Source organism: Myripristis murdjan, chromosome 5 (assembly GCF_902150065.1).
Source record: "Myripristis murdjan chromosome 5, fMyrMur1.1, whole genome shotgun sequence".
In the NCBI taxonomy this organism is placed as follows: domain Eukaryota; kingdom Metazoa; phylum Chordata; class Actinopteri; order Holocentriformes; family Holocentridae; genus Myripristis; species Myripristis murdjan.
Window position 1 is genome coordinate 35962567 of NC_043984.1, and position 23663 is coordinate 35986229.

The window sequence follows — 23663 nt, forward strand, 5'->3', positions numbered from 1 at the left end:
CATCAATGTCATTACAAGAAATATTAGTAGCCGTGGCGTGTTTCATATAATGGAGAAAATAGAGCAAAAATACACAGACACTAATACGAGGTGATTAGTTGGATTATTCAAATGCGTGTGGGACCAGATGGTGACAATGCAAAAGTTGTGCGATGAAAGTTTTAATCTGTAAATTAGATGTCTGGTCACACTTTGGACATTTTGGACGGTCCAGTGTTGATGTTTAACAGGTGAGGCAGTGAAGACGCTTCACCTCAGGTCAGCCTGTCCACTGTAAACACTCCATCAGCTGTTTTTTTTTTTTTGTTTTTTTTTTTAAACTCAGCGTGAACCTCTGGTCAGTTAAGGTCCAGATGAAGTGGTGCCAGGCTGAGGTCGATATTAAGCTGGCAAACCTGTACCATGTTGATAAAAAACTTGTTACTATGGTGATTAAAAGTTCAGGCAAAGTTAATATAAAGTTGATATTAAGTTGATAGAAAGTTGAATATTTATTTTATTTTATTTATTTATTTATTTGGATCTCCGTTAGCTGTCGCCCTAGGCAACCACTACTCTTCCTGGGGTCCACACCAAATAAAAATACATACAACAATGAACTTAAATATAAACACTTATACAAACAAACAAATTAAATATAAACAAGTATCTAAAGAAATAGACACTTAAAAAATGGTTAATCCGTCACCATCAAGAAACACAAAATTTGCATAACCATATAAGCAAATAATCCCAGATTCAATAGATATATAATATGACAGATATTTTCAAATGCAATAAATACTCTTTTGTTAATAATATCAACACAGGACAGTCCCAAAGTTATTATAATGAACTAAAACTAAACTAAAAACTAAAAGTAGATGTGAAAAAAAAAACATTTTAGTTAACTGGAATAGAAATTAAAACTAGACTTTAGAAATAAAAACTAAAAGTAACTGAAAGAATATTGTGTTCTTACAAAATGAACTAAAAATCAATCAGACCAGAAAGTGTGTTTAGTGTTGCTGTTGGTCAGTTTGGTCAGATGTGTGTGTGAGTGTGTGTTGTTGCTGATGTTTACTGAGGCTGGGAGGTCGACATGACTGGGAATCACTGCCTTCACAAAGTCAATACCTGTTCTGACAAACAGCGGCCAGATTAGAATAAAAAACTAAAACTAACACTGAAACTAATGAAAACTCAACTCAAACTAAACATTTTCAAACAAGAAAAACTCCAATGAAACCAGCAAACCCACTGGAAACTAAACTGACACTGAAAACAAAAATGTAAAAACAAAATAAAAATAATAACTAATGAAAAATACAAAAGTATAATAACCCTGGAAAGTCATACCTGGGTGGTGTTGATACCCAGTTCATAAAAAGTTGATATCAGCTGATACAATGTTGATACTAAGTTGTTACTTAGTTAAATGTTCAAGCAAAGTTGATACAAAGTTGAGACTAAGTTGAATATTGTCCCAGGTTAGGTAACACAGGGTTGTTTTGATACGAAGCTGAATATTAAGTTTGGAAAGTGTCACCATACGTTTCTCTCTCTCTCTCTCAGCCGACGGTGTCTCCGGCCTCCTCAGCCGACATGGCTCCCATCTCCTCCGGCTCCTCCACCTGGACCTCCTCAGGCCTCCCCTTCTCCTTCGTCTCCATGGCGACAGGCATCGGCCCCTCCTCCAGCGGCAGCCAGGCGACCGTGGCGTCGGTGGTGACCAGCACGCTGCTGGCCGGCCTGGGCTTCAGCGGCGGCGTCATCTCCTCCTTCCCCAGCTCCGTGTGGCCGACCAGGGCGCCTACCCATAATCCCACCTCGGCCGCCTCCACCGCCGCCGCCACGCGGCAGACCGCCGAGCCCGCCGAGCCCACCAAGGACGCCTCGGCCGCTGTCACCACATCCACCGCCAAAGACAACGCCGAGGCCGGCGGCGAGGACGGAGAGCAGGGCAAAGGCCGGGACGAGGAAGGGGAGCGGGAGGAAGAGGAGAAAGATGAAGAGGAGGAAGAAAACGAAAAGGAGGAGAAGAAGGAGAAGAAGGAGGCAGGCGGGAGGGGCGGGGCAGAGAGGCGGGACAACGGGACGGCGGTGAAGGAGCCGCCCGGTGACACGCCCGATTCCACGGCCAAGGAGAAAGGACCGACGGGGCCGGACCGGCGAGCGACGGCGGCTCCCGGCGGCGTGGAGGAGCAGCTGGAGGCGCGCACCCAGAGTCCGGCCAGCTCAAGCCCCGCCCCCACCACAGAGGCGGCCAATGAGACGATGGAGTTCCCGGCGCCCGACAGCCCCTCGGCAACGCTCAGACCAAGCACAGCCGGAGACAAGAGCCACTGGCCTTTCTCCATCCACACAGGTGAGGCACCCCCTTTTCTAATTAGTTAATCAAATCAAACACTTAAAGGTTCATACTGACCTATAAGTGTTTGATTTGATTCAACTTAATTTGATTTGATTTGATTAACTTGATGATTGACTTGGTTTGATCTGATTTGCACATGTAAAATCCACAAGTGAAAATCGGCTTTAACTGTAGAAAGCAATACTTGCCGAATATTATTTTTCACTGCTGATATCTGGCTGATGGTGAAATTTGTGTGAAACTCTCTTTATTTATTTCAAAAATATTTCCAAACCACCAATTTGGAGTTTGGCGTTTTTTTCACCATAGACTCCCATCTAAACAACGAGGATACACGTATTCCAGCACTGCGTCAATTTCCTTTCTTCATGGCCAATTTCATAGCCTCAAGTTTGATTCAGAAATATATTTTTAAATATGCTATATTATTAAAAATGCTATTTATACATTTTTGCATTTTTATATCATTGTTTATTGTAGTTTTTGTTATTCATACACCGTAAAAAGTCTATCACTTTTTTGTAAGTTGTTTGTTATCATTTTTAAATACTTTTTAATATTTTTTTGTGCCATCCAATCAAAACAAAAACAAAAAATTCCATCTTTTCGGGCCAAATCAGTGATTTTTAAATATTCTTTTAAAAGAAATGAGGGGACTTTTGCGTTCCGGTGACACATTCAGGTTTCAGAGGATTAATTTCAGTGTAAAATTATCAACACAGTGAAATTAACATCACATAACAGCTCTTAAATTTTGCCTAACAACAACATGATCATCTTCAGGGAGGCCTGTCTGAAACACCTGCAGCTGGATTATGATTCTGACAAAAATGCATACCGGTACTGGTATCGGTAGTGGTGCGTTTGAGTGAGCTTCGTATTTTTTACGCTGTCATGCATTATTTTAATCCCTCTGCTTTAGGGAATATCGCTTTGTAAAGTTTTCGGTGTTATTGGTCACCGATGCACGCTGGACATTTTCCTCTCTCTGAACACAAACAAAGTTGACGTCTCACCTGAAGCCGCCAGGTGTTCTGTGCTCTGTGGCTCAGGTAGAGGGGGCAGACATGCAGGGGGAAAGCGCCTCCCTCTTGGCCTGCTCCCTCACCGCCGATTGACTTTGCATGTTTTCACGCCGCCTCTGAACGTCTTCCATGCGCTCGCTCTTAATGTAGGGTAAGACAGGATCAGTAAAAATTGCTTTTAAATAGACAGGTTTGCAGAAAAAGGCGTAAAATACACATAAATCCTCTGTATTTCTATTTGCTTTGCCGCTCATAAGCGATCCTTTGCAATTACTCATCCTATGGTGAAATCATAACATGAGCAGGGGTATAACATAAGGATTTTGGGCATTAGTCCCGCAGCTTAATTTGAAATGGCAGCTCCTTACTCGTCTCTGTTCAGCCTCATTCAAGATCTACTTTGATCATTTTATTCTGGTCTGCTGTGAGAATCACTGGCTATGGGCCTAAAAGGGGGGGGGAATATATATATGCACTAAACATATTCTAAATATAATCCCAATTCAGTCGGAGCTGTTCCACCCGTAATTTGAGCAGTGAATAAATAATGCTAAAAGTGGACCAGGCTCATATGTACACACTTGAAATGTGCTCAAAATTTTTCGGGGAGAGTGCAAAATGTTTTGGAGATGTGCATCATTTTCAATGTGGATTTTTCTGTCTCAGGCTATATATGTGTATTCACAAATATAAATTACATATGAATCATGTTATCTATGGGTCTCCATGGAAAAGCTTGACTCTGACAGATTCTGGAGACATGACATTTTTTTTTTTTTTTTTTTTTTTGGGCTACATGTGTTTATAAATAAAAATGACATGTGCATTGTGTTATCTGTGCTGTTTACCAGATTTAAACCTGTCAGGGATGCCACGTCAAAGCTTTAGACACTCAAATACTGAAGACACAGAGGATAAAATGCTGCTGTGGTTATGTCTTTTCAGTTAAAGATCACATCAGGCCTTTTTGCGAGAACCCTGAAAAAAATAAATAAAATAAACCATTCATCCAAGTTATTAATCTCCATGACATCCAAGGCTCCACAAAAAGCCCCTGAACATGAGATTTCATTGACAACATGACCTCGGTTCTAAGCACAAAATGAGTCCAAACAGTTTTTTATCTGAACTGGATCCGTGCTGTGATAAGGTTTTTATTTTCTTTTAAGTGCCTAATGGTAGACGGCAGTGGTTTTTTCTGCGAAAAGGCTGAAACACTATTACATCAATCAGCGCTGAAAAGAGGCATCAAGGGTTTTTATTTATGTGAAAATAATGCTGACTATTATTGTAATGCCTTTTTATAAAGTGGTATAATTCACTCAAAAGGGTTAAGCAGAATTACTGTTATCTCTTCTCACTAAAAGTCAGCGTAGTGGGAGATGGTTAGAAGAATGACTTCTTTGATCATAATTTCACTCTCTCCACTGTTATCTCCCCATAACTGTAATATCAATGCTTATGCAATTCTCCTCACTTGTATCTAAGTGCAAAAATCCCCTCAGATAACGGGGTGTGTGTGTGTGGAAGAAAATCATAGGGCTGGGTATGGCGAGTGAGCACAGATTTGATTTGGCAGTTTTTTATCATTATAAGGGAGAGCAAAGATCAAGCAACACTTGACAGAAATCTATTTGAAAGCGAAAAAAAAAAAAAAGATATGAGTGAGCCAATAGTTTGGTGACCTGTCGTCTAATTTTTGAACTTTTTCATCGACCCACTAGATATTTAGTCTTTCAATATAATAAGTTTTTATTTAAGATAATGATAGGCTATTAGGTGAAGTAACTTAGGGTTTAGTGAATTGACACATCTGGATAAAATCTTATTAAATACTTGGCCAAATGACCCATCACTGAAGAGGAGGGGAGGATAACAGAGTTTGATGTGAGGCCTAAACACACTAATGATAATGTACTCTTCCTGTCTGGGATGACTCACATGGTATGTCTGGACACGTGGGAGCACACACACACACACACACACACACAGGTGCGGTAAGTGGTGATGAATGGCAGCCGATGCAGAGTGGAGGAAAGTGTCACTGCATTAGCCAACCAAACACCATGGGACATCAATTCCATTTCGAGAGGTTCGGAAAGCAGTCCAAGGGTAAAGCCAGACATTATTATGAACAAAAGGTAATCTTGTGATACTGCCTGTAAATGGCTCCCTCAATCTCTTTGTCAAAACTCATTCGTCAGATTTATTCGCTGTTTGAGGCAGGTGGGACTCGAGGGCACAGGCTGGAAGTTGTAAGAACTTTGTAAGAAGTGAAGGCGTCAGCCCGCTGCAGACCCGTGGACCAGTTTGTGAGGCTGAGAGGCTTTGCAGTTGCATCACAAATCTCCTATATTGCACCATCACAGACATCCAGTGGAGAATTTTCTAACGCCTAAATATAAAACAACCAGGCTAGAAACAGAAAAAGAAAAGGCTTGTTGTGGCGTGTCTGTAGATCCGCTCAGTTATGTTCTCAGTAAATGTGAATAGTGGGACCAGGTAAGATTTGTTTCCAAATGCAGCTCAGCGCGCCTCAGTAAACTGTCTTTAGCTCTCGTCTCGACTCCCTTTCCCACCAAGCCAGTTTGAGGGCCGGTTAGAAGCCTGATCTCGAACCAGTTCTTCATTTTTTGACAGCCACAGAATCGGCTCTCGGTCGGGAAAAGTGGTTCCACAGCAGCAACAGCAGAGAACCAACAGAACCACATATGATTCTGGATCAGATCAGTGTTTCTGACAGCCGAGTGGAGATCCTGCTGAAAACTGTAAAACATGAGCTAAAAAGTCGAGTCGATGACGCCGAAACAGTTGCGTTAAAAGATTTTAGCAGCCTCTGACACTTTTTACGGTGCTGTGAGGAGGTTGTTCTCCCATCATGCACCAGTAGCTGCACTGGGACGGTGAAAGCACACGTCTGTTTACGTGTTGCTGGGAAAACAGAGATGTGCACAGAGACGTAATGGCCTGGCACAAGCACCAGCTCTTTTCTAGCTCCAGCTTCTTGTTGGTGGAGCGGGGCCGTGAGGGTCGGCTCAGCCGGCCTGGACACAGTTTGGTTTTGGTTTGTGTTTGCAAGCTCAGCAGCTAGGAAGGAAGGGATTATCAACAAGTGGGTGTGTGTTAAACACAGGCACTTCACCGAGGCAACCAGCCAGCGTTCTTTGCCTCCTTAAAACCATTGAACACACACCTACTCGCTGATTATCCCGCTTACTCCATGGTCTTTTACCACCATTACAAAGGAAAGAGCAGGAAACAATACAAGCAATCCCGCTGGTCATTAGTTTATCAAGCCGATAACTTGGCGCTGTGCTGTGCTTTTTAATGTTGCTACGGTTACACGTTGGGTAGCGGATGACTTAAAGTTGATTAAAGTTGAGCTGAACTACGTTTTATATTCAGATTCAGATTCTGAGGACTTTGTCGATCCCATGATGGGCAATTCATTCGCATAAAAAACACACAAATACACACCAAGTCACATCACATGCCAAGCACAGCCAGTAGACGGACCCCGAGAACGTCTGTAAACGTACATAAAGAAGAAAACTAGTTTAAAAATAAATAAATAACTAAATAGATAGTGAATCAGGGGACATTGATCACATACGATGAACGCCCACTGAGTTTAATAAGCTAATAGACGAAGGAATGAAGGACTTGGAATACTGGTTGGCTTTACACAGAGGAATAGATCTCACCATGTTCAGATAGACCATGGTGAGGTTGGTTCATGATGCTCCTAGCCTTCCTGACCACCTGTTGCCGCCGGCACAACACTGTTGCTTGTCCGGAGTGACGGGAGAAACTCCCGAGTGAAGGTCATCCTCCCAGGGAAGACGCCATGATCTGCACTCAGTCCGTTCCGTAGCTCCGAACGGGTGCAAAGAGCAAGGAGCAGAACACAGAACAACACACCCAGACGGCCTCATGATCCATAGACCGGGTGCGGTACACACTCGAAACAGCCACACACACTAGAAACGCCACAGCAGACAGGTGAGCTACGCGAGTCGCACACGCCCGAAAGTCAAGGTTTTAACACACATCTGCTGGCTAATCACAAGAGTGTCCAACCAGACGTATGGCATCAAACGGTTTAATGTCTTGTTACAGCCGCTAACCCAAACCCTGAACCCCAACAGAGCACAGGGCTGAGGGAATATACACTGCAAAAAGTCAAAATCTTACCAAGATTATTTGTCATATTTCAAGTAAAAATGTCTTATTTCTAGTCAAAATATCTCATTACACTTAAAAAATATACTTAAAATTTAGGAACAAGCAAATTTTTACTTGTTCACTTTGTGTCACAAGTAAAAATTTGCTTGTTCCATTGGCAAAATTTGTTTCTTGTTTCAAGCTAATATCATGTCATGTCTTATTTTAAGTGTAATGAGATATTTTGACTAGAAATAAGACATTTTTGACTTGAAATAAGACAAATAATCTTGGTAAGATTTTGACTTTTTGCAGTGTAGGGATCATTTCTCTGTGAAAAACACTGAAATCATGTCCGTTCGCTTTTCTTGAGATGTTTAGGAACACAGTCAGCTGTTGCCTAACCTGCAGTATGGCTGCTGGAGGGTGTCCAAGCTCCTATAAACCATGTTATCACGTAATCTGATGTACATGACTACAATTCCCAGTTTATACACGGCAGGACGGCACAACCAAAACGAGTCCCTCATTCTATCCCAAACTACTCAAACGTTGGGTATTTCCATGTTTTTTAGGTTTATACACCCCTTCTTGGAAAATGTATCACAATCTACTTGTATATTTTTTTAGATTGGGGGTGTCCGACTCATATTAAGTCGTGGGCCACATTCGAATGAGACCTTCACACAAGCCGGATTATTTTTTTGCTAACATCAACATGACCCCAGGTGACATATATTTTTATATTTTAGGCTACTTTCAGTTTTTTTAAAATTTTAAATCAATCCATTTGTAGCCGACCAATCAACGAGAAACGGCATGTTGGCTCGTGACGATAACACATGATGTAGAATTACATAAAGCGGAGAAAGAGAAACGCAACAAATACACAGCAGACAGGTTTGACATTTACCTCCCAGAGGAAAATCAAATACCTGCTCTTTCCATCTTTCTAGAAAAAAAAAATCTACATTCCATGTTGACCTTTTGCTGTTTTGAGGTAAAGGTTTCTCCTCTACCTCCAGCCCATACTTAATTTATCATTAGTCATTCATTTTCATTGATTATCAATTTATCGTACCTTTTATTTTGCTGATTACACATAGCGGATAATGACTGGGTGCAAATATTTCAAATTTAAAAGATTATATTCATGTTGGTGCTCACGGTCAGGATTTGACAAACAGGTCACTTTGCAGGACGAACCAGATTATATTTCCCAATTTTCTCCGCACCCTCTTCCCGTTAGAGGACGGTGTTTTTCCGCCCGATGTGGAAAACCAACAGCAACGAATCAGGAAGGAGCTCAGAGTTTGGCTCGTGAAAGTGGGCCAGCTCGATTCTGGAAAGTCATGGAAAAGTCATGGACCGGTGCGGCGGTTCCCACGGTGGGGAACGCCGCTCCGAGCGCCGCGCGGGGCGAACGGAAACGGGATCTGAGACGGGAAAGTCAGATATGTGACGGAGCTGCAGCACCTCTCCTCTTCTGTTCAAACCCTCTCCCTCTCTCTCTCTCCTTATCGCGCTCTGCTCTCCATCTCTTTAGCCCATTGTCTTTTTTCTTCTGTCCCATTTCTCTCCCCCCTCCCTCCTTCTCTCTCTCTCTCTCTCTCTCTCTCTCTCCTCCTGCTCTCATCTGAGTGCTGGCCTACTTTCAGACGTGGTGAGAGGAGATGAAGCTTGGAGGCTAGACGCAGCTGCAGGGGAAAATACCCTCTGCTCCATTTATAGCTATATGTGTGTGTGTGTGTGTGTGTGTTGTATGTGTTAGTGCCTGTATATATCTCAGTGCACATTAGTGTGGGGGGAAAGGGGAGGGGGGATGTGCATGCTGCCAGCGATGCTGTTTTTTCTGGGCACTGGCGTAATCATAAGAGGGAAGTGGAAGGAAAAGAGCAGAGAATAGAGGCAGGCAGCATCTCTGGCCATGCTTCCTGCTCTCTCGCTGTGTGTGTGTGTGTGCGTGTGTGTGTGTGTGTCTGTGTGTGCGTTCGGGGCAGCCAGGCCGAGGTAGCAGCGATGCTAGCCAGCTGTGCTGCAGCGCCGGGGCTGGGCCTTCTGCAGCGTTTGGCTCGAGGCGAAGCTGCAGCGTGAAGGCCATGGGGGCCGACGTCAGCCACGGCAACGCCACGGCCGCCGCAGCTGAACTGGGTAGGCGAGTTTAATCCAAGACATTATTCAGATTACCGAGGGCTGCATGTGGTTGTGGCGGGGTGGAAAGGGGCCTTGCAGTGTTTAGTGACGTGTTGTGATTCGGCTGCTGGTCTGTGTGTTCGCTGCGGCTCACTGAACTCTTTCGGTGTTTTATGAATTTAACCTCTTCGTCTCCACAGCCCAAGTGAAGATGCTGCTGGCAGAAACTAGACGACCTAAGGAGCCCATTGTAGGGCATGCTAGGTTATTGATAAGGTGGCTAAATATTGCTTCAAAGTGGCATGGCTTTTTCCTGTTGGGGTCCCTTGACCTCTGACCTCCAGGTGTGTGAATGAAAATGGGTTCTCTCCCCTTTGCAGACACGCCCACCTTCTGCTAATCCCATGCAGTTTGGGCCCCAAAGCCTGCAGTCCACATGTGTTCTTGTGGCCTGTTGTAAAATGGTGTGTGTGTGCAGACTGGGGCCTAAACAGTCTTGGAGCTGCATCAGTTGGCTTTGACTGGAAAGCTGAGACTCTTGTGGATTCAATGAGCCACATTTGATTCCTGTGTGATGATGTTGGCCCCCATAGCAGCCATTTCACTGCAGGCAGAGACTTTGGTCAAACTGGACGTCGCTGGAGAAAATGACCTCTAGTGACCTCTAGGAGAATCACAGCCTCATCAGACTTTACAGACACAAACTAGAGAGCGAGGCCGTTCAGAGGAGCTCTGGGTTTCCAGGTCGACTGGCGATAAGGGCCAGTTTCTGACACGTTTTCCACAACAGATGAAAGTGCTCGCCATCCAATCCCTGAAAAATGCATTTCATTCAGTTCTTAAGAAACACTGATGTTAGCGTCAGCACTTGTTTAACAAACAAAAGAGATTGTGAGAACCTTTTTTGTCTCACATTATAATGACAAACAGATGGTCCTTGGCTTGGAAAAGGTTGAGAGTCCCTGCTGCAAAGTGATGCAAACAAACTAAATGTGGTTTTGGACGTCAGTTCAGGTTCAGACACTGGTGGGGAGTCCAGCCTTTACTGGGTACACGACATTTCTGGATTTATCTGGAACAACAGACTCAACAGAACTGTGAAAATAACTTTTCGGCTCTTGATTTTGATTCAAATTCAAATAAAAAAAAAAAAAAAAGTTGGTTTTGTCAGGAGTTGAGTCTCACCTGGCCGGCTGTTAGTAGCTTTGCCAGAACATTATATAATAACTTTATTTACACCAGCGCAGCTCATTAGGAGGAACTTAGCTCACATCTAATTATCTAATATTAAGCCTGAGACAGGTTATGAATTAGCTTCTGCTGTTAAAATCGTTTCGAAACAGAAAACTTGAGGTTGGAAAAACTGCAGCACGAAGCCCTCGGGTGTTAAATCAGCACGCTGGCGGCCCCAAGTGGCAGGAGGCGGTAACTGCTTGACTGCTGAGGACTTTGTGACGCAGAAATCGTGTTCGGTGATGTGAGGAAACCTTTTCTTTTTGTCGGTTTGTGGTTTCGGTGGAGGTGGTGAAGACGCTCAGGCATCTTTCCCTCCACTCGCTCGCTGCCGCTCGGGAAACATTCTGAGATTTCGCGCCTTTGATTTGTCACTTCAGGGAATTTAAATTCGGACAGACGGGCTGAAGGCACGGCGTCTCAGCGAGCGGCGGCTTCTCTCTGTCGCAGCCCGGCGTCATGATTTAGGATGACAAGACGGGGTGTATTTCTCCATAAAAATCTCGCCACTTTGTGCAGCTTTAATGTTTTTACTTATTTAAGACGGCATGCCGGTTGAGGGGAAATTCATATTTAAATGCACCTAAAGGAGCGTTTGACTTTGATTTCTGGTCTTTTTGAATGAACGAAGTTCTAAGGCAAATATGTGCAAGTCTGAAACACTCGCGTTCAAAGTCCCTGAATGTCATATGGAGAAAGTAATATCAAAGATGAATTATTGATGAAGATATTAATAAGACTAACTCCGTCCTCTCTGCCTGCCTGTTCTCTTATTCTTCCTCTCGAGCTCCGCACTTTCTTTTTACTCCTCAGCACTCCAGTCTCCATTTTCCGACCCATACACCCCTTATCCTCTCTTTCCTCCTTCCTTTATGCTCGTCACCCATCCTTCAGCCACTCTCCTGGCATTAAGATGTGATCTCTGGATCTGGATCTGGATCTGTTCTCTAGATGCTGAGATCTGATGTCAGGACTTGCATTAACGTGTGTTCTCCTTATCTGGATTCTGCTGATTGGATCTCTGTAGGCGTGACGTCAGGCGGTGTGGTAGGCAGGGTCAACAACAACAACAGCAACAACAACAACAGCAACTAAGGCTCCCTGTTCAGACTGGCAGGCCAAATCTGGTTTTGTCAGATCCAGATTGTATCCAGATTGATTTTAGAAAGTGTGGACAGCCAAAACCCACGTGGAATGTGATTTTTGCAGATCAGATCCAAACTGATCAGGAGGAGGTTTGAAATGCGATTCCAGTCAGATTTCTGCAGATCCGGCTCAGTGTGTACGCTCTGGACCAGGGGTCACCAATCATGTGCCATGGAGGGCCGAGAGGCTGCAGGTTTTCATTCCAACCAAGACCTCCACCAGGTGACTTCACTGATCACCTCACCTTGTATCAGAAAGGAGGAGCTAATCAGTGAAATCACCTGGTGGAGGTCTTGGTTGGAATGAAAACCTGCAGCCTCTCGGCCCTCCATGGCACATGATTGGTGACCCCTGCTCTGGACGCTCAAACAGGATGTCAGAGTGTGTGTTACGTCACTCCCAGCGCGACACACAGCGACGGCGTCAGATCCCGAGTGCTGAAGCCCGGCTGAGCGGCTGAGCAGAGTCCCTGCTGCTGCCGGCAGAGACACACGGAGGACGACACCGAGGACAGCAGACTGCTGAAATAAACCGTCTGCCCGAAGCTTCTGCACAGTTCTCCTGCGTCACCAGCACACGAGGTTACTGACGTCGTTACCATAGCAACCCAATGCGAATAGGTCGGTGATGTCTGGATACATAAATCCGATCTGATCACTGGCTAATGACGGCGTGGAGAGTCTGTCTTCGAGATCTGATCTGAGGAACAGATCTGGTTTGCCTGCAGTCTGAACACGACCTGCATCACCAAGCAGTGCAACTAAAATAACCAGTACAGTTTGGGACTGATAAATAACTAACCTCTTACTTTAGATGCACTGCAAAAACGCAAAATCTTACCAAGATTATTTGTCTTATTTCAAGTCAAAAATGCCTTATTTCTAGTCAAAATATCTCATTACACTTAAAATAAGACATAATCACCTCAGAAGTAAATTGTTTTTAGACAATTGTCTCTCGTTTCAAGTGAAACTTCACTTGAAACAAGTGAAAATTAAAATTTGCTTGTTTCATTGGCAAAATTTGCCAGTGGAAAAAGTGAAAATTCACTTGAAATAAGTGAAAATTAGCTAGAAACAAGAAACAAATTTTGCCAATGAAACAAGCAAATTTTCACTTGAAACAAGAGACAATTGTGTAAAAACAAGTTACTTCTGAGGTGATCATGTCTTATTTTAAGTGTAATGAGATATTTTGACAAGGAATAAGACATTTTTGACTTGAAATAAGACAAATAATCTTGGTAAGATTTTGAGTTTTTGCAGTGTGTTTGCTATTACTTTCCTTTCCTTTATTTGTTTACCCAGCGGCCCGGCTGAGTGTACAAAAAAAGCTGTATCATCACTAACATCATTAACTTGAAGCTATAACTATTAAACATTAGTTAGTTCCGTGGATGGGACGATGATCTGATTTGTGGTAAATCAGTTCAGCCTCACAACTCAGACGGACTGACTGACTTTTGTGACTCTTGGCTTTTGTTTGTTTGTTTGTTTCTTTGTGCATCATTCCAGGATGCCAAAAGGTTGATTTGAAACTGGGATGTATGGATCTTGACAAATGCAAGGGCAGCTGCTGCAGAGTAAAGCTCGGCGGCCAGAGGGGAGAAGCTATCAGAAGTGAAGACAAGGCTCGGTGACAATTTCAACTCGTGGGCGGATTTTTATCTTTAACGTGTTTTTCTTGATCCACGTGACGCTTTAACATTTTCATACCAGGTGTAAACAGGGCCTCTGTAGTCGGGTTTCCATCCACCTATTTCTATTCGCATTTTCAGAAATTGCGAAAAAAAAAAAAAAAAAAACTTGGATGGAAACGCCAGGAATTCGAAAATTCGCAAAAAAGTTTTTACGCTTGGAGGGGGTGGATTTCTCAGCGTATCGATAAAAGAAAATGCGACTTTTTGCTGTGGAAACAGGTTTTGCGAATAAACGATGACTGGACCAGATACCACGTCACACTTCTACACTACAGTCTTATTATTAGTTATTGTTATTATTATTATTAGTCTCTTATTCCTTATTACGGATGGTTCGGTACAAAATTAGCACTGCCAAAATAGTAAACAGACTTTTCCCAAGAGCCGACAAGTTCAGCAGGAATCTGTCCCTGATCAGCTGTTGAGTGTCAGCTGAGTGTTTGTTGTTGTTCAGTCGACACACAGACGCTATCTGATGACATCATCTCACGGCGCACTCTCCTCTCAATAATTGCAAAACAAAACTAATGGAAACAGGCATAAATTCGCATTTTCTTTTGCGCATTTTGACAAAATTCGCTCAAAAATTTCGATATATTTGGATGGAAACCAACCTTGTGTCTCCTCTGCCCTGTCAGACTGCACACCAAACCTCGCTCCGCCCCTCCTCCCCCCTCATTAATCTCTCCGTCTTTACCTTCCAGACCGTCCCAGCGCGGCGACCAACCTGACGCGGCAGGCTCGGCCCGGCTCGGGGCCGGGGCTGGGCCGGGTGGAGTGGCTGGTTCCCCTGGTGGTGGTTTCAGCTCTGACCTTCCTCTGCCTCGTCCTGCTGCTGGCCGTGCTCGTCTACTGGAGGTGAGGATGAGTATGAGTATGAGTGTGCTGTATTTTACTCAGGTAGGAGTAAAATGAACGGTGTGAATTTATCCTTCAGTAGCCGTGTTTCCATCAGCGTATTTTTATTTGCATCTTGAAGCATCGCAGTATAAAAGGTGGATGGAAACAACAAAATAAAACAAAAAAACTTGAATAATGAGTGGAGGCGGTGAGACGGGGAGCGATTCCTCTGCTCTGTGGACAGGTGTGTGTCGTGGCTCACCTGTCAGAGAACACTCACTCCCTGCACAGCCACCAGAGAGCTGCAGGTATTGGGAAGGACGGAGGATTTTAATAAACCTGAACTGGAACTTTTCAGGATAATTCACACAACGCAGTCAGTGGAAACCCACAATCACTCACATTTTCTTTTATCGGATTTTTCGAAATGCGCTTAAAATATGTGAAGCGTTTTAAGATAAGATAAGATAAGATATTCCTTTATTAGTCCCACGGTGGGGAAATTTCACGTATTACAGCAGCAAAGTGGATAGCAAGATATGAAGCATAATTTACACTATAAACAGTATATACAGATAATAAGTACCAAAGAGCAATATAAACATTATAAACAAGGAATGTAGAAAAACACTATATGAACAGTTTAAACAATAGAAGAAAATAACCTAAAACTGATAAACGACCGGGAAGGAAAACACACCAGTGGGATTTTTTTTTTTTTATATTGCTTTCTCCTCTTTCTATCGTTGGTAAATAATCATAGTTTGAGTGGGATAATCAATGAGTAGGTGTGTGTTAAACGGTGTTAAAGCACGACGCGGAGGCTCTTTGCAAACACACTCCTACATATCGATAATCCCTTACGTGAAAGACAGTACTTTAACCATAACTGCAAGGAAAAGCCATTGCTAATTGCTGACTTAAAAAAAAATACACAAAAAGCTGTACACAGGGAATTGAATTGGGGTGGTGGTAGGTTCAAATCCCCGGTAACCGGCTGGGAAATGGCAGCAGTGGAGCCGCTGGACCGTGGAAGCTCCCAGTGTGACTGTGTGTGTCTGTGTGGATGTGAAGCAGTGTGTTGCTGCTGTCAATCAAGGCTGCCCCGCCCGAGGTCAGTCACATTCAACCCCTCCTCTCACACATCTGTCCGAAACACTTAAGAAACTTCCAGGCAGCGACTGGGAATCTCCCGCAGCCGCTCTGAAGCTGACATGACTCTGTGAGAGAAGTTAGACTTTGTTTGCTCTCAGTCAGCGTGAGCGTTCACCAAGGAGCCCTGTCTCCTAAAAATCACATTTTCATGCAACTAAACTACATTCTCAGTCACATTTCAAGGGAAACGAAAACGGCTAAAATGCCAACAATCATGATATACAAGGTGTGTTCATTAGAAACGGATTTGTGAACATTATCTGAGACAAAATACATTTGGATGCATTTAAGTTGCATGGGAACGTCATTTCTAGGCAACAAGTGACACACGACGGGTTTGAGCTCATACAAAATGACTGACGGGAAGAAAACCGTTCATTTTGTGGACATGAAGTAAAATAATAACAAACATTCCGGTAACACTTTACAACAAGAGTACAACAATTAACGTTAGTTAATGCCGTAATAAACATGAAGTAACAGGTAATAAACATGAAGTAACAGGTAATAAACATGAAGTAACAGGTAATGAACATGAAGTAACAGGTAATAAACATGAAGTAACAGGTAATAAACATGAAGTAACAGGTAATGAACATGAAGTAACAGGTAATGAACATTAAGTAACAGGTAATAAACATGAAGTAACAGGTAATGAACATGAAGTAACAGGTAATGAACATGAAGTAACAGGTAATAAACATTAAGTAACAGGTAATGAATATGAAGTAACAGGTAATAAACATGAAGTAACAGGTAATAAACATTAAGTAACAGGTAATGAATATGAAGTAACAGGTAATAAACATGAAGTAACAGGTAATAAACATGAAGTAACAGGTAATAAACATTAAGTAACAGTTAACTAACCGTTAACTAATGTGTCTAAGAATCATGTACTAATGCTGTTCATGCTGAGGTATTAATTTATATGTTATTTAAGGGTTATTGTAGATATTATTAACATTAGTGTGGTGAAAGGCAAAATGGCATTTAAATATGCTGCCCCTGCAGATTGGAACACCCTCCAAACTACCCTGAAGCTTCCAGATTTAGTTTATTTCGGTGCCTTTAAGGACACCCTTCAGGATCTGGAGTGTGAATTTTGTGGGAAATGCTCCTGTCCTTGAACTCATTTGCTGCCAACTACATCGAAGCCTTGTAATTGTTTTCTGTTTGTTTTGTTTTCCCATGTCATGGAACTTGTTTGGTCATGTCTTTAATGTGCTGCCATCTTGGCCAGGTCACTCTTGAAAAAGAGATTGCATTTTATCTCAATGAGTTTTATCTGGTTAAATAAAGGATAAATAAATAAAATAAATAAATTAACTAACAGTTAATAAACCATTACGGCATTAACTAACGTTAACTAAAGTTAATTGTTGTACTCGTATTGTAAAGTGTTACCAACGTTCCCTACACTTGACAGCAGAAATCTCCTCGTTGGTGAAGCCCGGCGTCAGGAAGTCTGAGACATGAGGATTAATCTCCAAAACTCAAGTTCCCTTGCAGCAATCACCACTTGAAAACTGAGCTGAACATTTTTTATATTAGTATTTACATGTGGAGGCTGAGTGAGGAGTGTTTTCCAGAAGCAAGTTTGCACCTATCATGTTTCTCAGGGGATTGGATAGCACCGCTGAAGCTGTAAACAGCGGGGCTGGCTGTGTGTGTGTGTGTGTGCCTGTGTGTACCAGTGTGCAGCGATACCCATCTCCATAACAAAGTCAATTTATTATGTTGCTAAACTGTAAACAGCGCTGCACACTTTTATGGCAAGTCGGGAGTCACTGGGAGTTGTTTAGCGTGAATTTGTCCTCTGAGTGGTGCCGCCCGAGGACGCCGAGGCTTTTGTTGTGTTAATTAAAGCTTGATGAAATGATGCAGCTGAAAACAAACAGCATTATACCTGAAGCCTCCGCTGTGGCTCACTGTGCGGGAAATAAAAGCTTCCAAGCTAAGAAGTGATTTTATATCCTTGGTGCAGACAACAGGGCTTTTTTTTTTTTTTTTTTAGGAATTCACATCACAACCGAGATGCAGATAAACGTTGCATTTTTTGAGGCATCGTTTACAGGTAAGGTTGATTCCCCCTTAAGAGTCGCATTTCTATGGAAGGCATTCCTCTCAGTGTCGCACCGAGACACCGAGACACCGAGACACTTTGGACGCTTCAGGCGGTTTGACTGACAGCTGCTCTCCGTACAGGAACCTGATACAAATCAAGAAACTGCCTTTATTAATTTCCTCTAGCCAACACGTTCCTGTTATCGGGTTCAGATCCCTCCTACGACCGTGCAAACACTTCCTGGCTGCACCTGATTGGACGAACGCTTCACTAGTGGGCTGTTCCTTCCTTGGATTTCAAACCACTCTTTTGGAAACTTTACATAAAAAAAAAAAATCCAATCCAATCCAATCCACTTTATTTATATAGCACAATTTAACAAACACAAGGTTTTCCAAAGTGCTGCACAGCAATCAGATCAGAATCAGAATACTTTATTGATCCCCAGGGGGAATCAATAAAGTAGTGCTGCACAGCAAGATAAAACACCACAAAATAACACAACAAAAGCAGAATAAAAAGGTAAAAAATACAGTAGGATAACACGATAAAATAAGATAAGATCAATTAAAATAAAATCAGATACAGTAAAGTAATAATAGTAATAATGATAATAATAATAAAACAAAATAGGATAGAATAAATAAAATATATAAAAATATTAAAATAAAATAATAAAATAAAATAAAATAATAATACAATTATAATTTTAATAGAATAAAATAATGTAAAATGCACAAAAAAAAAAAACTGTTTAGTTTGTGAAAACATGTGAGGCAGAAATAAACCCTGCAGCGGTGAGTCTGTCTTCTGTTTCAGATCCACGATGGGTCGGTCAAAAGTTTCCCGGGAGTTTGCAGAAGTGAAGTGGCAAGTCGGAGCGGGACGCCCCCTAATTTGCATAAAGTAGCCTAGACCTCATTTTTATGCAAATGAGGAGACACCAAAACACAATGCAACGCTACCACAATGCACTGCATGGCCGCTTACACCAACAGTAAAGGTGTGGACACCATCAGGGCTTTAAGCAACATGAGGACATAAAGGGTTATTAGATTTTATTTAGTATGAACTTATAAATTCAGAACTCCAAAAGGCCAAAGCCTCAATCTGACAGTGTTTTGGTTGTTATATATGACTGTGTGCATGACTGTATGTGTCTGTATGTTGGGACTGGAGGGAAAAGGAAGGAACATGAAAGTTAGCGATAGATAGATCGATAGATAGATAGATAGACAGAGAGAGATATTGTCATTGTATATTAAAAAAACACAACGAAATTTAGTTTGCAGCACCAAAAATCAGCATAAAAAGGGCATAAATAAAGTTTAAAATAATACACAGGTATATTGCACAATAATAAATAAATAAATAAATATAGCTTCGGTGAATTTTCACTTGTCCATCTGGTTGTATTGCGCTTGTGCTGTTCATCAGATGAGTGTATGTGTGTGAGTGTACTGAAAACCTCATTTTGCGGCGGCTGCCCCAGCACCCTGTCCAGGTGGTCCCCCAGGAGGACCCCCGCCCACACTTTGGAAATCATTTTACAGGCATTTTATTACCACAGAGTGATCAGCGAGGAGCTGTGAGCCTGTCAGAGCAATCAAACACTGCATCACTGTCACTTTAATTCTGTGTTTATTGCTGAGGTTGTAGTTTGCAGAGGTCTGCTACTGGACTACTTTATACTCAGAGGGATTTCTGATTTTTCGTCCCTCAGTATTGACATACAGTGAGGGGGGACAGAATATTGGAAACAGCTGTCAGTAAAGTGCAGTCCAGTCCAACAGCAGCACTAACTATGAGCTCAATGCCAAACACAGAAGTGAATGAACACCTCTGTTACCGTGACAACAAGACAAACTGAGCATTACAGGCAGCAGGAGAGGAAACTTTATGGCCCAACAGCTGGATTGGATTAGATTCGATTAGATTATACAGGTGGAGCTGATGAAGTAAACACTGAGTGTGTGTGATGTGTATATCCTAGAAAAAAAAACTTAATTAAAATTATTTACAAAAAAAACTTGAGAAGAGCAATATCTGAGTGTCTCTTGTGGGACGTAAATGAAGCTCTTTGTTACTAAAATCATATTTATTCATGCGTACGTATTTAATCAGGTTTATTTTTTAAATTTTCATTATCAGCATTTGGCAACTAAACACACACATAAACCCTGACGCACTGTAGTTCAAACAGATCTGGGATCAGATGTGTGTATTGTCCACTCTGTGTGTGTGTGTGTGTGTGTGTGTGTGTGTGTGTGTGTGTGTGTGTGAGTGTGTGTGTGTGTGTGGATATGTTGATGTGTGTTTGGTAGTGTTGAGCAATTATGTGATTTACACACACACATTAACACTTCTCTCTCTCTCTCTCTCTCTCTCTCACTCAGTCACACACACACACACACACACACACACACACACACACAGGCTGGTGGCAGGTGCTGGGGGCGTGTTTGGGTAATTTAATCCTATTGTGGAGCAAAGCTCAGGTCAGAGCCCTGCGCTCCACATTAACTCTTCCCACGCCGCCGTCCCATTGGCCACAGAGCCGCCGGCCAAGCCCCGCCCACATTCCCCAACTGGTTCCAGTCTGCCGGTGCGTTCAGGGCCCGTGGGAAAGATGACAAGTGCAAGCTTTCTACTAGGAAACACAACCAGAAAACACAGCTTTATCTCAGAGCTTTTTTTTTTTTTTTTTTTTTTTTTTTTTTGCTGTTGTAATTTCACCACAAAGGAAACATCTGTAAATCCATTTCATATAAAACAAACCAAATGATGGATTTTCATCGTGTAAGTTGTTTTGTGATCGCAGCTTTAAAAAAATGCCATGGCAGCACAGACAGTGCTCGCTGCAGTTTGGGTTTGTGGCTCAGGCTGCGATGTTTGTTTTCTCTGGTTTCCTGCAGGTTATGGAAGCAGGGAAAGTCGGGGAATTAAATAAATTCTTGGGAGAAGTAATAGGATGTCATGGACTTTTGTCAACCTTACTTAAAAAAAAAAGAAAAAGAAACAAACTAGTTATTCACTAAAAATAACAACCAATTTATTTTCCACTGTGTGTTCACTCCCTCTGCAAACTAAAACAGAAAAAAAATAAAAAAAAATAAAAAAAATTTGAAACCACAGTGATTAAAATTTTGGTTCAGAAGAGTCGGCCCAAGTCATTCACCCTCATACAAAATGTACGGCTGAACGAAATGTCATTCCTCGCTGATCAAAGAGCTCGAAAAATAAATGAATAGATAAAAATAAATAAAAATACAACATAAAATGAGACCATGCAGGCGGGTGCGCTGCATGTGGCCACTGACAACATAAACGTAGCAAAAAACCTAAAAACAGTAAACACCAAGCAGATTAAAAACAGCAGAAACTATACTGAATAAGCAATGAACTTATTCAGTATAGTTACTGTGAATAATTATGGAATATAAATACAGCGTGTAATAGCCCATATAATAATGCCTTGTTACTGTAATTAAAAAATACAACTAATGATTATAAAGATCAGAGTAACATGTATTACAGTATGTATAATTACTATGTGTATTAGTGATGATAGTATACAATAGTATAGTAATAATAAAAATAACAGTATAATATTATAGCAATAACATAATAGTAATTGTAGTAGCATAATAGCTGTTATAATGTATGTTATTAGTATATATAATCTACTCATATGATCTATAGTATGTAGATATTTTTTTTAAGAAGTGCCTAGCAACGTGTAACCAGGGCAGAAACCATCATGATGACGGCTTCACGGCCAAAAACAACAAACAAACAAACAAACAAACAAACAAACAAAATCATTTTTCGTTTTTTTTTTTTTTTTCAAAACAAGGTTCAAAAACAAACCTGGCCGTGGGATGAGATGATTTCCACTGTGAGTTTTGTTTCAGGAGGATTTTTAACCTTGTTTGGGAAAAAAAAAAAAAAAAAAAAAAGATTTTATCTCCTGAATTTGAGACTAAAAAACAAAAGACGAACTGTTGAAATGTGCAGACGGGATCAGCAGCTCCAGCGGCGTTTATTCCCATGTGACCTGAACGCAGCTCGCCTCACACCAGGAAGTAGCTTGTGAATGACCTGTGTGTGTGTGTGTGTGTGTGTGTGTGCGCGTGTGTGTGTGTGTGTCGGGACAGCCCTCCTCTTCCGCCTGCTGCTGCTCTCAGTTTGCCTCAGCAGCAGCAGCAGGAGCCGCTCTGCTCCCTCGGCCAGCAGCATGAACGCTTTCTGCTCTCTGCTCTGTGTCAAGTACAGGTAGGGAGGGCCGGCACACACACACACACACACACACACTCACACACACTCACATGCCAGTAACTTTGTTGTCACTCAGAGCTGTAGCAGCAGATCCAGTGTGTGAGTGTGTGTGTGTGTGTCTGTGTGGTCACGCCACGGAGAGCAGAGTTTACCACACACGCATGTGAATGTTAAACGTGTGTGTGTGTGTGTGTGTGTGTGTGTGTGTGTGTGTGTGTGTACAGTGCTGCCACTTTTTTCCTGGAATTTCTGGAAAGCCGTGGCGTTTTGAGAAAGCAGGGAAAGTCGGGGAATTAAACAAATCCTCAGGACAAGCCTCGGAATATCCTGGAATTTTGTCCTCAGTCACACCGTAATAATAATAATTAATAATTAATAATAATCTTGTAATAATTATTATTATTACAAGAAAAATCATTTATTTTCCACTGTAAAGAAGTAAAATGTGTTTGTATTTGACGTCGGTCACGAGGTGCATCATACGCATCAACGGTCGCCTGAGGCTCGTATCAAAACTGCAAAAACTTTAAAAATGTAGTAAATAAGGAGAAAGCGGTACATCAAAACAACACACGTGAGACACACGGCGTGAAACACACTTTAAAATACGTCGTGGTCGTGACGCGTCGACTTCCCTCGAATCAGAAAGTGATCGTGAGCTTCCTGTGAACGTTTTGGTCCAGGAGGAGGAAAACGTGAGCAGAAATTCAACGTGGAAACATCTGGGAATTTCCCATGTGACTCATATAAATATACAGTATAAATACACACAGGTAGGACCAGCCGGTTACAAGAAAACAAGCCGGAGATTAGCTAAAAAACAAACAAACAAACAAACAAACAAACAAACAAACAAACTTGACTAAACGTAACCCTTTCCTAACCTTAACCGAGTGATTTTGTGGATTTAACGTAACGGCGTGACGGCGACACGCGATAAAACCCGACTGAATCTGACGACCTGGGAAAGAGACAACAAACAAACAAACAAACAAACAAACAAACAACAACAAAAAAAAAAAAAAACAGTCTCATCTTTCATCTTTCAAGGGATCGAACTTGGTTTTCGTGCGTGACGGTCATGTGACTGTCGCACCGGCCGGTTACAAGAAGACAACCCGGAAATGAGCTAAAAAAACAAACAAATAAAACAAACAAACAAACAAACAAATAAAACAAACAAAGTTGCCTAAACGTAACCCTTTCCTAACCTTAACCGAGTGGTTTTGTGGATTTAATGTAACGGCGTGACGGCGACACGCGATAAAACCCGACTGAATCTGACGACCTGGGAAAGAGACAACAAACAAACAAACAAACAAACAAACAACAACAACAACAACAAAACAGTTTCATCTTTCATCTTTCAAGGGGTCGAACTCGGTTTTCGTGCGTGACGGTCATGTGACTGTCGTACCAGCCAGTTACAAGAAGACAACCCGGAAATTAGCAAATAAACCAACAAACAAACAAACAAATAAAACAAACAAACAAACAAACAAACAAATAAAACAAACAAAGTTGCCTAAACGTAACCCTTTCCTAACCTTAACCGAGTGATTTTGTGGA

The 23663-nt window shown here is 42.0% G+C and overlaps 1 protein-coding gene across 2 annotated transcripts in view; it reads left to right on the forward strand.

Annotated features, from left to right (window-relative positions):
* Positions 1–23663, forward strand: part of LOC115358974 (receptor-type tyrosine-protein phosphatase gamma-like) — a 528184-nt gene that overhangs the window by 461787 nt on the left and 42734 nt on the right. Inside the window, exons 12-14 of one of the 2 annotated variants that reach the window (XM_030051157.1) lie at positions 1555–2347; positions 14458–14611; positions 22053–22091. In XM_030051157.1, coding sequence (XP_029907017.1) covers positions 1555–2347; positions 14458–14611; positions 22053–22091 — 986 coding nt within the window. The remainder of the gene's footprint in view (positions 1–1554; positions 2348–14457; positions 14612–22052; positions 22092–23663) is intronic. The other variant, XM_030051156.1, reaches the window with a different exon arrangement.